Source organism: Arabidopsis lyrata (assembly GCF_000004255.2).
Source record: "Arabidopsis lyrata subsp. lyrata unplaced genomic scaffold ARALYscaffold_6, whole genome shotgun sequence".
In the NCBI taxonomy this organism is placed as follows: Eukaryota; Viridiplantae; Streptophyta; class Magnoliopsida; order Brassicales; family Brassicaceae; genus Arabidopsis; species Arabidopsis lyrata.
The window spans coordinates 11,689,855-11,705,704 of NW_003302550.1; the positions used below are offsets into that span (position 1 = coordinate 11,689,855).

At 30.8% G+C, this 15,850-nt stretch overlaps 2 protein-coding genes across 6 annotated transcripts in view; both read left to right on the forward strand.

The window, feature by feature from the left end:
• Positions 1-1,298, forward strand: LOC9308253 (auxin-responsive protein IAA28; the record flags this gene model as incomplete). The annotated part of the gene is made up of 4 exons (XM_021020483.1): positions 1-80; positions 271-582; positions 788-852; positions 930-1,298. Coding segments are annotated over 4 exons (480 nt in total), but the record flags the coding sequence as incomplete, so codon positions are not given.
• Positions 1,299-5,215: 3,917 nt separating this feature from the next.
• LOC9308254 (ent-kaurene oxidase, chloroplastic) overlaps positions 5,216-15,850 on the forward strand; it is a 37,585-nt gene continuing 26,950 nt past the window's right edge. The window contains exons 1-7 of one of the 5 annotated variants that reach the window (XM_021022194.1): positions 5,218-5,463; positions 5,608-5,768; positions 5,954-6,115; positions 6,207-6,347; positions 6,448-6,702; positions 6,765-7,127; positions 12,348-12,562. In XM_021022194.1, coding sequence (XP_020877853.1) covers positions 5,337-5,463; positions 5,608-5,768; positions 5,954-6,115; positions 6,207-6,347; positions 6,448-6,702; positions 6,765-7,127; positions 12,348-12,527 — 1,389 coding nt within the window. In that variant the 5' untranslated portion in view covers positions 5,218-5,336 and the 3' untranslated portion in view covers positions 12,528-12,562. Of the gene's footprint in view, positions 5,464-5,607; positions 5,769-5,953; positions 6,116-6,206; positions 6,348-6,447; positions 6,703-6,764; positions 7,128-7,430; positions 7,949-12,347; positions 12,563-15,850 lie in introns of those variants that run through there. The other 4 variants (XM_021022195.1, XM_021022191.1, XM_002872139.2 and 1 more) reach the window with 4 other exon arrangements.

Consider the following 15,850-nt stretch of genomic DNA (forward strand, 5'->3'; position numbering starts at 1 on the left):
CAATTCACTTCCAACAATAACATCAATGGATCTAAGCAAAAAAGCTCTACCAAAGATACATCATTCGTTTCCAATAACAGGTTCTCTTAATCTCTTCTCATGATTGATTTTTGATTTGAATCATTCTTGTTCACTATAGATGTCTAATATGATATAAAAATCCCGGTTATTCTACGGTTTTGGGACATTAGTCTAGGTTTCGGTCCAAGATTTCTCTAGTTATCAAAAAGTATTTGTGTTTAAGTTTATAACTAGATATGGCTAAAACAGGGTTGAGGTAGCTCCAGTGGTGGGATGGCCGCCGGTAAGATCATCCCGGCGAAACCTAACGGCGCAGCTAAAGGAGGAGATGAAGAAGAGAGAGAGTGATGAAGAGAAAGAGTTGTACGTTAAGATCAACATGGAAGGAGTTCCCATAGGAAGAAAAGTCAACCTTTCAGCTTATAACAACTACCAACAGCTTTCACATGCCGTTGACCAACTCTTTTCTAAGAAAGATTCGTGGGATCTAAACAGACAATACACTTTGGTCTACGAAGACACTGAAGGAGATAAAGTTCTGGTCGGAGATGTTCCTTGGGAGTAAGTTTATATCAAACATAACTAATTTAATAGTGACTTAATTTTTATTTTCGAATAATTTTAACAATTGCTTTCGATATGAGTTCCTAGAAAGAGTTTGGCCATTTCTCATCATATCATTCCTTTTTTTCTGAAAAGGGCATGTTCTTGGATATTTATATGAATTTTTGGACAAATTAATGATATAGTTTACTTTATTTGTTAGGATGTTTGTATCGACCGTGAAGAGGTTGCACGTTTTAAAAACCTCCAACGCCTCCTCGCTCTCACGTAAGATTTACCTTTCTTACTTAACCATATATATGAAATTAAATTATATTAAAAAGAATTTGTTGTTTTTTTCACAGCTAGAAAACATGGCAAGGAATAGAGTGAGGTTCGCAAAAAATCATCAGTTCGATGATATGTTTTTAATGTAATTTTTGTGGAAATTAATGGGGTTTGGCTTGATTTACTGGCTTTCTTTTTTACTTAGATGTTCTTTTCCAACTTATGTTCTAGGTTTTTGCTTGCTGTGGTTTTTTTCTTCTGTAAATACATGTTCGTTTAAGTAATTCGGGGTTATTATGTTATCATGTGTATAAAAATAGTCTGTATAACCAAGTGTCGTTAGCTCAACTGGTGAAGATCCTAAGCGAAGCTTACAGGTCGCCGGTTCGACTGACGCTTGGAACGAAACTAATATTACATGCTGTAATATTACAGGTTTTGGTCTAGAATCTCCTGTTATTAAAAAAAATAAAAATAGTGTAAGCACTTATGTTGATTCACTAAATCTAATATCAAACAACATTTATAATAAAATTTTATATACGAAAAAATCAAAACTAAATTCGAACCGGTTATAAAGTAAGAAACGAAGAATAGTTTTTTCTTTCTAAGTTTGATATTAGAAAACTGATGAAACCAACCATTTAAAGGCCTAAATGAATTTAAACACAGCAGAGAGGTTTTAAGTGTTATTAAGCACTTAATACAATTGCTATAACGGTTAGAAATATGTGCGTTTGCAAAAAATTTATGACTTGTTAACAACGGTTAAGATACCAGCTTAACCAGGGCCGATTCAAGTAAATCGTGGGCTGTTAACGAATAAAAACATTTAGTTTTTTTTTTTGTTTTCGTCGGAAACGTGAGACAATTGTCTCCCGCAATGTTTATTCAAAAATAAGAAAGAAATTACAACCGTTAACTAATAAGTCAAAATTTTCTACATTAATATGGATAAATATTATTATTTGGGACCCTTAACTTAATTTGTTTTTTATAAAAAGTAGACCTTATATTTAATGTAAAAATTAGCTGAAAACCCCTTAAACCGGCTCTAGGTTTAATATAAAATTTACCAAAAATACATGTAATATATAATTTATTTATAAACTAAAAATTTTAGTATTATAAAAAAAATTATTTTAAGAAGTTAGGAACATTTCTTTTATATACAAGAAATATTTTTATAGTTATAAATATATTTTAGCTTAATAAATAATATATATATATATATATATATCTATATATATATATACATTTTTGAAGTACACTTAGCAAATAAATCCTGGAGTTTGAAAGTATTTACGAAGCAATGCCACTGGCATTAATTATTTAATTTCAAAAATTTAAATCAAATATATTAATTACCAAAAAAATCTTAACATAATATCTTAACCATAACTAATCCTTTCCATAATATCGTAAAGATATTAATTAATTTTGACAAACCAATTTTTTTAAGTAATTCATTTTTTAAATATATTTATTTTAATGTACATTAATTAAATTATGGTTATTATTCGTTATTTGACAAACTCATTTTGCTATATTACTTATTATAAACCAAACTCATTTTGGCTATAAATAATTTGTTTAGTTATAAATTAGATTAACTCCAAAAAAACATTATTACCAAATATATAACTATTATTTATGTCTATGGAATAATATGTTATTTTAGATTATTATTATTTCATAAGGTTTCAAATATTATGAATATTTTAAATTTATAATAATTTTAAATATTATTAATTTTAAACTTATAAGAAATTTAAATATTATAAGTTTAAATATTATAAGAAATTTAAATATTATAACAAATTTAAATATTTAAATTTTATAAAACTTTTAAAGTATCTATAATATTTCAATTCTATAAAAAAGTTTATATATTAATAACATTTGAACTCTATAAAAATTATAAATATATATACTATAGAGACAATTTAAAAACAAACTTTTAAATTTACTCGAATTATATGTCTTCTAAATAAAATTATTATTAAAAAGAATAATAACATGATGTTTAATTTCACGGGACGGGATTATATGGTGTGACGGGTTTGTATCGATATTAATACGGAACTATATACTACGAGTGAAATCTTAGAATTAACAACCAAAATACAATTATGAAGTTTGGGTCGATATTAGAACTTTTATGAAGTTTCAAATATTATAAATATTTAAACTTTATAAAAATTTATAAGAAGTTTAAAATTTTTAAATATTTTAAGATGATAAAGCGTTTAAAGTATTTATAATATTTAAATTTTATAAAAGTTTATTATATTAATGATATTTGAACTCTATAAAAATTTAAAAATATATATATTATGGGAGCCATTTAAAGCAAACTTATAAATTGACTCAAATTATATATGTTTTTTAAATTAAAATATTATAAAAATTAATAACAAAATAATGTTTAATTTCACGGGACATGATTATATGGTAGGACGAGTTTGAATCAATATTAATATGAGGCGGTACTACGAGTGAAATCGTAGAATTAACTATCAAAATACAATAAATGCTAAACAAAACAAACAATATTAACAAAATAAATTCAACTTAAAATTTCAATTTTTTAGTTATCAAAAATTGATCCGCGGGTTTAATGCGGGGTAATATATATATATATATATATATATATATAATAAATACATTTAAATCAAACAAAATAATAGATAATTTTCAAAAAAATTATAGTCCCGCGGTGTACCGCGGGTTAAAATCTAGTATATTTACATTTTCGGAGTACATTTATAAAATAAATAATGGAGTTTGAAAGTATTTACGGAGGAATGCCATTGACATTAATTGTTTAGATTTGTTTTATTTAAGTAAAGATTTTTAATTTCGATTCATTACTTAAATAGTTGTCAAAAATCTCGCAAAAATATTCCCTAATATCTCGACAATTATCATATATTCTCTATTTAAGTAAAGATTTTGAACTGAATTTCAATGTTCAATTATTTTCCATAAAATCTTGACAAAATATTGAATTCATTATCTCGACAATAGAAACTATTAGATTGTATTAAAAACGGATTAGTTGCATATTCCTATAAAAAATCCGATTAAAAAGATTTGATTATAATTTAGTTGAAGTTGCAAATAAATTTTCCTTGGCTACCAAAAGATTATTGACCTAATCTCGCCTATATATATACTCTAGCTTTACATCTCCTCACATTAACAAACACACAAAACAACTACATTTTCAAAACACTAGAAACATTCTGATTCAAATGGCTACTACATTTACATATGTTTGCATAACAGCGCGTATTTTACTTTTTGGTTGAGAGTGATAAAATTAAAACATAAAAGATTAGTACGGAGGAGATACACAAATTCATGAAACTAATGTCTTTGTAACCTCTTTGATTCTTATACGTTGAAACAGTAATTACATGTTATTTTATTTTTGTTTTATAAGTAAAATATTGTATATACACTTTGATCATATCTGATGAACAATACAAAAATTAGATCGTATGTATTTGAATTAAATTTGTCCACCTTCGACCATCTTCATCCCTAAATCATTTATGAGTGTCTTAAATATTAATCTACTAGGATTTAACCCGCGGTACACCGCATGGTCATATTTTATTTCTTTAATTAACAATGTTTAAATTTTTTTTAAAAATAGTATTCAAATTAGATGATATAAATTTTTGATGTTTTTAAGTTTGACCCGTAGAACATATATAATTCAGTAACATAGTTAACAATCAAATACAATTATATAATTTTAAACACTAAACAAAATGTTTGACAAAAAAAAAAAACAAAACAAATAATATTCACAAAACAAATACGACTTAAAATTTAAAAATTTTAGTTATAAAAAATTGATCTGAGGTGTACCGCGATATAATATATATATATACATTTAAATCAAACAAAACAATAGGTTTTTTTTTTTTTTGTCATCTAGTTTCATTATAATCATCAAAGAAAGATACAAGGTGAAATACATGTTGGAACAAACTCTTAAGCCGGCAGAAGACAAGATTTCCCCATAAACTAAGCCCAAACAAGAGAAGCAAAAGACTAATAAGATGAGGCAAAGAGATATAATTCAAGGAGACATATCTCACGACAATAGGTTATAACAAAACAATAGGTTATAACGGTATATTTTGACTCAAAATCAGTTACAATGAAAGATGAAACGGCCAGTTTAGAGAAAAACATGTCGTGTCACAAAATATAAATAAAATAATAAAAAGATAACATGAAAAATGGTGCCACAAAGAGAATCTCTCATAGAACGGATGCATTCATCATGTCTCTTTGAAATCCCAAATTAGGTAAAATCCAAACACCAAAATCAAAAACTTGCCAAATGCCAATAAGAGGAAAAATCCAAACTTTCCTTTCTCTTCACTTTATACACACAATGAATGCATCATCACTTCAGTTTCTTCTCTTAACTCACAGCAACACACCAATCACACTCTCCTTCCATGGCCTTCTTCTCCATTCTCCTTGGCTTTGTTCTCTCTTCCTTCATCTTCATCATCTTCTTCAAGAAACTACTCTCCTTCACCAAAAAGAACATGTCTGAAGTTTCTTCTCTCCCCTCTGTTCCAGGTTTGTTTCTTTTTCCCTATTTGAGAGTATCTAGGTCTTGCGATTCATGGGTTTGGTCAAAGTTTAAAACTTTCTTTGATTTTAGTGATTTGGGGAACTAAAAATTGGATCTTTGAGAATTTTAAAGTTGGGGTTTTGATGCAGTGGTACCAGGGTTTCCGGTTATTGGGAATTTGCTGCAACTAAAAGAGAAGAAACCTCACAAGACTTTCACTAGATGGTCAGAGATTTATGGTCCTATTTACTCTATAAAGATGGGTTCTTCCTCTCTTATTGTCCTCAATTCAACTGAAACCGCCAAAGAGGTTTGATTGATATGTTTTGGAATCGAAAAATCGTTCCTTTTTTCGATCTTGAATTGTCGATTACAATCAAGAACACAACTTAATGATTGTTCTTATTTATATGATTGTAGTCTGAACTTATGTTGGAAAGTGTAGTTGATGCTCTCTCTTATCGTTTAGGTTGCTCTTTGTATGTTTGTTTTCAGGCCATGGTGACGCGGTTTTCGTCTATCTCGACGAGAAAGTTGTCGAATGCGTTGACAGTCCTTACTTGCAACAAATCTATGGTTGCTACTAGTGATTATGATGATTTCCACAAATTGGTGAAACGGTGTATCTTGAATGGCCTTTTGGGTGCTAATGCACAGGTGAATTCACTGCTGATTTATCTCGCAGATTCTCTTCGATATATATAATGGCAAACTGAATCAATCTTTTTGTTGTGTTGATTTTTTGCAGAAACGAAAAAGACATTACAGAGATGCCCTCATTGAGAATGTGTCTTCCAAGTTGCATGCCCACGCGAGGGATCAACCGCAAGAACCTGTAAACTTCAGGGCTATATTCGAGCATGAGCTTTTTGGAGTTGCATTGAAGCAAGTGAGTATTTTGTTTATCCTATACTTCAGGAAACATATATTTCTATTATTTCTTCGTCAAGGGAAAGTGTGAAAATGGATTTTTGTTTTTGTTTTCATAGGCCTTTGGGAAAGATGTAGAGTCCATTTATGTTACGGAACTCGGTGTTACTTTGTCGAAAGATGAGATCTTCAAGGTTTTAGTACATGACATGATGGAGGGTGCAATTGATGTTGATTGGAGAGACTTCTTCCCATACTTGAAATGGATTCCGAATAAAAGTTTTGAATCAAGAATACAGGAAAAGCATAAACGTAGACTTGCGGTGATGAATGCTCTGATTCAAGATCGACTGAAGCAGAATGATTCAGAATCGGTATGTTTTGTTTGAACTGTCTTCATATATTGCATTACACCTCTGATCTAATCTCTACTTAGAAACAGGATGATGATTGCTATCTCAACTTCTTGATGTCGGAAGCGAAAACACTAACAATGGAGCAAATTGCAATATTGGTTTGGGAGACGATTATCGAGACAGCTGACACTACTTTGGTCACAACTGAATGGGCCATGTATGAACTCGCAAAGCATCCAAGTGTCCAAGATCGTCTGTGTAAAGAAATCCAAAATATCTGCGGTGGAGAAACGATCAAAGAAGAGCAATTGTCTCAAGTTCCTTATCTCAATGGAGTCTTCCACGAAACGCTTAGAAAATACAGTCCGGCTCCTCTAGTTCCCATTCGCTATGCCCACGAGGATACACAAATCGGAGGCTATCATGTCCCTGCAGGAAGCGAGGTAAATTCTCGTGTTCACTAAAGCCCTCACTAGGAGTGAGCAGTCTTGTGCCTTTCTATTCTGTTTATAATGTTCTGTCCCGTATGGAAATACATTCACAATTAGCACAAGTTTCTAAATCCTGTTTGGGAATGAGATGGACAGGAAGGGGAGGGAGTTCCTGTTGTCCTGTGGGACTAAATCATAGTATATACTATATTACTCCCATTCAGTTCATCCTGCGATATCCCATCTCTGTACAAAGTCTATATTACTGCCAAGTCCCAAGTCATTTTACATTTGAGGTTCATTTAGAAAGTCTAGTTTCAAAATCTTGATGTGTAGATAGCAATAAACATCTACGGATGCAACATGGATAAGAAGCGTTGGGAGAGACCAGAGGAGTGGTGGCCGGAACGGTTCCTGGATGAAAAATACGAATCGTCGGATCTTCACAAGACAATGGCGTTTGGAGCGGGAAAGAGGGTTTGTGCTGGTGCACTTCAAGCATCTCTCATGGCAGGCATTGCCATTGGGAGATTAGTTCAAGAATTTGAATGGAAGCTTCGAGACGGCGAAGAAGAGAATGTGGATACATATGGCTTGACCTCTCAAAAGCTTTATCCTCTCATGGCTATTATCAATCCAAGGCGTTCTTAAGACACAAATCTCTTCTTTCTTTTCTTAGTTTTACCTTTATCTGTTAAATAAACAGCACTGTCCGAATTTTTTTTTTCTTTTTCAATATGGTATAACATGTATTATAGGGGTTTGAGTTTTGATGGTGACGCAGTTATCTTATGGAACTGATGAAAGTTTGTCCCTCAAGGTTTCTATCCTCACTAGCTCTATCCAACATTATTGAAGTAAACTTCAACTAAACTGTTGTTGGTAAAATATAATTATTCCTCGTTACTTTTAACATACTAAAAATAACAGAGCAGAGCCAAATAGTTATCTACTTTCAAACGTTTTTCAATCCTCTGCGATTGCATCATCTTATTGATTCTTATAGGATGCCAATTGAACATACATAGAGCAACAAGATAACTAAAACATAGATTAAAGCAACGTACTAATATGATTTATTATAAAATGAGTTAAAAGTTATTATAATTTCTCAGTTTCTATGGAGATCAACAAGATATATAAGTAGAATCATGCCTTACCCATGTTAAAGAAATTGATATCTCTGTCAATTTAATTTTTTTTTTTTTTTTTTTTTTTTTTTTTTTTTTTTTGTCATCCGAAATTAAAAAGAGCTCAAAAGAGTCATTCCTGAGGAATGTTGTTTACATAGGTGATGTGTAGCGGTTCCGTACGAACTTTTCATGCCAGATTGTCTGCTTTAGTATTAGCACATCGAGAAATTAGAGAAAGAGAGAAATTGGAGAACTCTTCCTTGTCGCTCTGAAATTCCTCCAAATACACTGAGAAGGCCGGCCATTCGGTTGGGGAAGACACCATCTTCACCAAGTCAGAACAGTCTGTAAAGAAAGCTACATCTTGATTATCTGCACCAATCATACACTTCATCGCCCACAGGAGGGCCTCGAATTCTGTATGTAGCGGAGATAGGCTTCTACGGAGGTTAGCAGCTTCCCTTGTTGTCGGCTCACCATGTGATGGTGTGCAAAACCACCCTAGTCCGGAAAACTTATCATTGTCCTTCCAAGATCCGTCCACAAAACAACGATATCCCGTGAAATTCGAATCAATAGACACCCCCCTCGTTCGAGGCCGGTTTGGAGTTGCCCATGATTCTTGATTTTCACTATGAAGCTCCACTTGAGCTGATTGCCACAATTGTGCCTCTTTTTCCGCTAGCCGTAAAACCTCTAGCGGATCATTATCAACATTTCCAAAAATCTTTTCATTCTGTGCTTTCCAGATATACCAAAGAATCCATGGATAAGCACTGGAATCAACCTCCGAAGGTATCCTCCAAAATAGATGATCTAAATTCGTAAAAATAGAATCCGAGGGGAAAATCCCCATAGCCGTAGGAATTTGAGAAAGTGCCCAAACCTGTCGTGTTGGGTGGCACTGAAAGAGTGTGTGATTGACTGTCTCCTCAGGTGCACCACATCTGGCACATCCTGAGTCACAAACAACTCCTCTCCTCTTTAAATTCTCTGTATCCGGTACACAATCCGTTAAGATTTGCCATAAAAAGTGACGTATCCTTGGTGGACATTGTACTTTCCAAGTGTTAGCCTTTAACTTAATGAGATCTGGCCCAATGAAAGAGGAGCTAGACTCTGACTTATCCAACCTTGCGGTATGATACCCCGACTTAACTGAATATTTGCCGGATTTTGTAAAGTGCCAACCCAAAGTATCGTCCTTGTGTATCGCTCCCACTGGTAGGGCACTAATTAATTCGACTTCATCCTGGTCAAATATCTCTGTCAATTATCAATTGATATCTTTGTATGTTGACCAAAACTTTAATTTTTGGTAACATTGTATTTACATTTTCGGGAAACATATCTGCGGTTTAATAGGAAACATATCTAAGGATCCATTTTTAGCCTTTTTTTTTTTGTCAACAGCTTCTAAATCCAACTAAAAACAAAAAAAATATGAAGATAGTAAGAGATCACAAATGATGAAAATAAATTAATAAAGACGAAATTCGGATTAGACGAGAGATGTGTTGAGTCATATATCGCAGTTTGAAAAGAATTGAAAAAGTTCTAAATTTTATTTCTAAAATCAAATGGATTCTTGGGAACTGTTACTCGACTGGTTTACCGGATCGCAGGTCAAAAACGAGTTTCTATAGGGTTTTCGGGTTTTAAAGCTACCGGATATTAGTACTAATTACTAAACCCTAACTAAAAAGTGTTTATATAGCGGATTAACGGGTCTAACCGGGCGGTCTGGATCAAGTGTGAAAACACTGGCTAAATCCCATAAAAGATTCAAAATCACAAGTCACTTTTCAAAAACTGCAAGTCTTTCCTTCTGTCACGTGTACTTAAGGGGGTGTTATTGGATATAGGTTTTTAATGGATTTTGAAATCAAATGTTATTCTTTTTTTTTTTTTTTTTTTTTGTGCACCCAAATGTTATTCAATTATGTATTTGCATAAGTACGTTAAAAATTGATGTTATTGAATAAGTATTTGTTTGATGTATTCTAAAATGAATTAAAAAACAACTGTTATTCAATATTTATTTGATTTGTTTCATTTTGGATTTGAATGTATTTTTACTCATAAAACATGAACAAAAATAATCCAAGCATTTTATCAAGTATTTCAAAATCCCACGTTTACTCCACATACAAGCATTGGACTTCAAAATCCAATTCACATATTATCTGTAAGTCTCAAATTTTGCTCTTTCACCTTCGTAGATCAATTCTACTAGTATTATTCAACAGAAATATTTTGACAAAAATAAAACTCTTACCACTTTTTTCCAGCAACTGCTCCTTAGAGCCGTCAAAATGGGTTGTCCACGTCCATTAGCCCGGTCCAATATTAACCATTTTAATTATGGACAAATAGTGACCATGTCTATTAACGACCACGTCCATTAAGGACCATGCCCATTAACGCTCATGTCCAAATGGGTTGTCCATTGGTCACCATTAGAACAAATTTTGAAAAACATAAGTTTTTGAAAAAAATCCTAAATCGCAAATGTTCCCACCTGAATCGAAAGAAGTTGATGAGATTGATGTGTTGAAGCCATGTGTTGAGCAGTGCTCCTTGCCACGATCTTAAGATTCTTCACTTCCTCTCACCTCTTTCAAACCCTCTCCCACATAGTTTACTATCTCAATGGCAGACGTATAAACCATTCTCACGAAAGTAAAAACAGATGCAATAACTTCTTCTTCTTCTCTCCCAGGGGCGGGCCTACTAAGAAGAGAGGAAGGTCAACTGACCTGGTAAAATAATCATATAAATATTTTTCGGTAAAAGATTCCATAAAGAAACTGCAGCTGAGTTGGCAAATCTGTCATTAAATGACCCCCCCCAAACACTAGTTCGATTCCCAGTTGGACATCTTTTGTTAAATTTTTTACCTTTCTTTCTTATTATGACCTGGGTTAAAAAAAAATCTGGGTCCGCCCCTGTTCTCTCCTATCTCAAAACCTTAGATCATCCATTCTTTCTTTTAAATACGTCTAACAAAGAAACAAAAGGATGACGTACGTAAACAATGAAGGTTGAGACTTTTGTGATGGATGATGTTAACGTCCTACGACATACTGAATTTGCGAGAATCTTATAGAAACAAAATGGATGCATCTTAATATTAGATGAATCAATTGTATGAACGTGGAATTCTGCCAACAATTTTGTATAGAGAAGCAACAAAACAACAAATGTTTTGGGGCTTTCAATTCAAAAGAAGAAGAAGAAGAAAATCAATTTGAGATATGGGACATGGCTTCTTCTTCCACGGTGTAGTGTGCAAAAGAATTTAAATGTGAAACCATCTTATATGTTCAAGTTTTAAAAGGGTTTTGATACGAAGGTAATTCATTTGTCCATGATTATTATTATTAAGCTTGGAGAAGAAAAAATGGCTCTGTATAGCTTTTCTTTCTCATCTATTCTTTCTCTTTTCTTTTTCTCCATGCCTATGAAAAGTTACTGTATTTATGTAAGATCCTTGGCTTTTTCAAAATATAATGGAAGTTTGACATTCCTACCTCTTCACTCATTGAGGTTTGTTTTCTCTTTCTCTTTATCTCATACTCGGTTTTAGTTTCATTGTTTCAGAGAGAAAACAAGAAACGTTGTGGCTTTAAAAGGCTACATTGTTAATAACTTGGATTTGTTTCTTACAAGACACACATACTTATATTACATCATCTAATTGACACACACTTGCACACTTGCACTTAGACCTAATCATAACTTTTACACTCTACCATACTTCTAGGTCTTACACTTGCACTTAATCTAGGATTCATGATTCCAATAAAGTTTCCGTAATTTTGCATTTATATATCACGATTTGGGTGAAGTTGAGGAGGATTTCTATTAAGAGTTACAGACAAATGTGTAGTACATTCAATAAATGTATTTCGGTAAAATAAAACTAAATAAATTGTATTTTGTGATATTTGTCATTTGTGTAATAGTTTCACATTTTAAAGAAAAAAATATACTATATTACTTACATTCAGTCCATCGCTGCGATATTCCAACTTGTATAAGGCATTTCTCATTTGAAGTTCATTTACAAAGTCTAGTTCAAAATCTTGATGTGTAGATAGCAATAAACATCTATGGATGCAACATGGATAAGAAGCGTTGGGAGAGACCAGAGGAGTGGTGGCCAGAGCGGTTTCTTGATAATAGCAAATACGAATCGTCGGATCTTCACAAGACAATGGCGTTCGGAGCGGGAAAAAGGGTTGTGCTGGTGCTGGTCCACTTCAAGCATCTCTAATGGCAGGCATTGCCATTGGAAGGTTAGATAGTTTATTCAGGTGAAAGAATATTTTAAGCACTCTATGGCAGGGATGGACTGAATGGGAGAGTACTATAGCAATTCTATAGTTTCTAGTGACAAAATAAAATGTATTTCATTTAAGGAAAAATATTTGCTATACACTACAAACACCTAATACAATTTAAAAAGTTAATATTTGTCCAATTACTATTAAAAGAAGTAAATCAGAATTTCACAAAACAATACAATATTTGATAGCCTTAGACATTGACACAATTGAAGACAGCTGGCTAATATCAAGGGGTACGCATCATAGATCGCTTCTGGATTTGGTTTTTTTGTCTTTTGACATTTCTCTTCTGGAATTTCAGACCGTTGAATTGAAGAGTCAACGTTCAAAATAGACAACGTATGTAAAAAACTAAAAATATTAAAAATATAGCTATCACGAACTTTAAGATACATAGGTTTTCATTTATTATTATATATTTGTGCTATCAAAACTAAACAAAATTTTTTACATAGGAAAAATCACATTTTTAACCTTTAAAAAGAAATAAATATTTGAGTTTATAAAAAAAAAATTATTAGGTTATAAAGAAATATCGTTTAAGTTTCATTACACTTTTCTAAAAAAATAAAAAATATTCTATTTTACCTTTTACTAATATATTTTATAAATTTTCTTATTAATTAATATATTAGATTAGTGAGAATAATTATAAATATTATCAAAAATCTGCATTAGAAATATAAATTGACATTTATCAAAAAACGAAAGTTAAGTTTTTAATCTTACCAATATAGAGTTGCACAAAACCATAGAAAATTGGAATAGAATATAGAAATTATTCAACGAACAAAAAAGAAAGATGGTGATAAAATTTATTTTAGTTAGTCATTAATATTACTGAATATTTAATCTATACACATAAATCATGATTTTTTGGAATCATGTAATTGGTCCAAAAATGTGTGACCCCGAAAGAATCCAGCAATATGAAACTAATTTTTAGGCTCATAATTTTTGACATTTACTAATCATAAAAGCTTTATCAAAAGTGCTACTAACAGTTTTACTCTCAGTTTTTTTTACAGCTATTTTTTACAGTTTTATACTATTCCGGTGAAGTTTATAGCTCTAAGTAACAGCTAAAAACTTATACAGCTTTTGGTTACCAATCAGATCCAATTGATATTTGAAATCTACAAAAGTCAGGTATTCTACCACTATCCATATAGTAGCCACTGCCACAGTAGTTAATAAAGATCCCATTAATTTCCACGAATGGTTAAATTTACATTATGATTAGATTGTAAGCTATTGGACTACACATTATGAGTAAACAGAGAAACTAATAGTTTATTCTACCACTTGAAGTATTCTTTCACTTGAATAAATTGGACTACACATTATGATTACAAGTCGTAAAGCGGGAAATTTCCTATTATTTTCCCTGTTTGCTAAAAGCTACAAGTATAATAAGTCTACATCAGTGCGATCTCCCGCAAACCCATAAAACTTTAGTGCTAGTATAAGGAAATTACACTATCTATTCATTTTGGTCATTTTAACAATAGTTACCATTAAGATCACTAGTAAGTTGTAATATATTAATGGAAAAACGAATTAAAATAAAATAAAAAAAAAAACACTTCTGATTTTCTTTTGGTCAACAAGACTTTTGGGTATTTTAAACTATAGAATTAACTAATGATTAAAGGATTAAACTAACAATCGCAAAATTCACTTGCTTATCAAAATAGGATTATATGAGTCTTATAAATGTCTGGAGATCCTTTAAACTTTAGACTATGTATTGTATGCCCTTAAATTTTTACTCTCTATTTTTGTGAATTGTGATCACCTGTTTTAACTTTGTTTGTAAGTTCATATTGTGGTTTTGTAAGATTTTTTACTCATTGGATTAAATTTGTTACGATACAAAAAGATTTATAAAGTAATTTTCTATTCCCTCCATTTTTTGTATATTGATTTTAAATTTTTTTGTCTTGTTTCAAAAAGATTGTTTTTTAGAATTTTCTTTACTGGGTAATTAAAAAGTCTTCGTAATATAGAACTAGATCATCACCCGTACTATAGTACGGGTTGAATTTTATTTATTACAAAATTTATATATTATATATTTTATAATAAAGATATATTATAATAGTAATTGAAAATATTAATTTTTTTGTTAGTCCTTATATATAATAATAGAATGAATATATTTTATTTTTTATATAATACTCAATTATGGATAATAATTTTTTAAGATATAAAACAGAAAATAATATTAATACAAAAAAATTAATATTATTTGAACAATGAGTTAATTTATGTTTTTTTTTTTTTTGGACAAAAGTGAGTTAATTTATGTTAACAACCATAAAATGAGATTCCATATAATTCAGTTAGATCCAAAACTAATATCATAAATAAATCGCATCTAAAACATATATTATTTGAATTAGTTAAGAAACTTAGCTATTACTTTGAATTAATTTAGGAAATTATTTTTCAATTTATAATTTTTTTGTTGTTGAAATAAAAATTTTTTTAGCTAATTATGGAATTTACCAATTATTCACATAATAAAATATGTTATGAACATATATTTAGTATATAATAATATCAAATTTAATCCGTACGTGGAGTCTATATTTTCATTTTAGAATCTCAATGAAAATGTTGCGTGCATAATCTAATATTCGTTATTTCCAAAATTGCTTGCAGCATCAAATTTTCAAATATATAGAGCTGTCAAACTTTATTGAAATGTTCTAAATGTTTCAAATTAAAATCTTTAAATTTTTTATTGTAGTATATAAAATTATGAATTTCAAAAAAAGAATTATATAAAATTAAATATAAATATTCAAATAGTTATAAGGATCATAACTCATTTCATCATATAATATATTATAGGGTTTTCTGCAAAACAACCCTCTAAGTCAATTTTGTTTGCAAGTTTAACCTCCAAGTCTGAATTATGCAAGTCAATCCTACAATCTCAAAAATCACCCGCAATACAACCCTCCCGTGTAGCGATGACATGACACCCGATAACTCCGTTTGAAAACATAAATATTTTTGCAAAAACAACCTCCATGTAATTTTTTTGCAAAACAAACCTCCATGTCAAATAAATGCATGTCAAACCACAATCTTAAAAGTCACCTGCAATATAGCTCTTTCGTGTATCGATAATGTGACAATGGATAACTTATTTTATTTGATGTAGTATGTAGGAGTATCATGCATCTCGAGCCTCAAATTGGTTAATTCTTCCATCATACCCTCATCCCACCATTTTCAT